Below are 923 nucleotides of genomic sequence, written 5' to 3'. Positions count from 1 at the left end.
GGGCCCCCCAGCCCCACTCGTGTGCTTGGGCTTGGGCAGACATGTGTTCCGTCCTCCTGTGGGCTGGGGCTCAGCGGGTGACACGCCACCTCCCTCCACGCAGGTCCCCAGTGAGCCATCAGCTGGGCCACCGGAGTGATGGCCCCGCCTGCACACCGGTAAGGCCCATCCCTGCCCTGCACCCAGCGAGAGGCATCCCCTGCCCTTTAGGCCTGCCCTAACGAGCCATCCCCAGATACAACGAGCCCTGCTGGCGCTCACTGTCCCACTGGAGACGCTGCAGGCGGTGAAGGGCCGCATGCTGCAAGCCCTGCACAAGGGGCTGAGCCGCCAGACGCACGCACAGGCCAATGTGCCGATGCTGCCCACCTACATCTGCTCCATGCCTGACGGCACCGGTAAGACAGCTCAGCCTGGGGATGGGCTGCTCTGCTACCTGCAGCCCCGCACACCTCACTGGATGTGGCCCTGGGGGTGCCGGGGAGGGGTGCACCAGTCTGTGGCCAGTTATGGGGTTCATAAGCTGCCCTTGCGCTGCCTCTGCCAGTCCTCAGTGCAGGGGCAGAGGCCAGGAGCCGGCTCCCTTGGCCCCTGCGGTGGTCTCAGGCTCTCAGGAGCCTCCCCTATGGGTGAGTGACTGTTCCTGAGACAGGGTGAGGAGCAGATTTGGGGGATCTGCCACAGGGCAGGCCTCTGCCTGACACCACCTCTGCTCCCCTGTAGAGAAGGGCGACTTGCTGGTGGTGGAGCTGTGCCAGAGCCATGTCCGGACCCTGTGGGTAACCTTCCTGGGTGATGGGAACCAGAGCCCCCAAGTGATGGACAAGATCTTCGACATGCCAGGGGACATCATGCACGGCAAGGGGGAAGCGGTACGAAGAGGCCATGGCAGAGGGTGGCTGGGGCTCGGGTGCCAAGCACCA

General features: G+C 65.4%; 1 protein-coding gene across 1 annotated transcript in view; it reads left to right on the top strand.

Moving 5' to 3' along the window:
• Nucleotides 1-103: 103 nt before the first annotated feature.
• LOC104075276 (hexokinase-3-like) overlaps nt 104-923 on the top strand; it is a gene marked incomplete at both ends in the record, with an annotated part of 4,919 nt that continues 4,099 nt past the window's right edge. The window contains 3 exons of the mRNA XM_009575719.1: nt 104-158; nt 236-398; nt 724-910. Coding sequence (XP_009574014.1) covers nt 104-158; nt 236-398; nt 724-910 — 405 coding nt within the window. The remainder of the gene's footprint in view (nt 159-235; nt 399-723; nt 911-923) is intronic.

This window comes from Fulmarus glacialis, unplaced genomic scaffold (assembly GCF_000690835.1).
Source record: "Fulmarus glacialis isolate BGI_N327 unplaced genomic scaffold, ASM69083v1 scaffold21574, whole genome shotgun sequence".
Classification (NCBI taxonomy): Eukaryota; Metazoa; Chordata; class Aves; order Procellariiformes; family Procellariidae; genus Fulmarus; species Fulmarus glacialis.
This window is presented reverse-complemented; position numbering and strand designations above follow the sequence as displayed.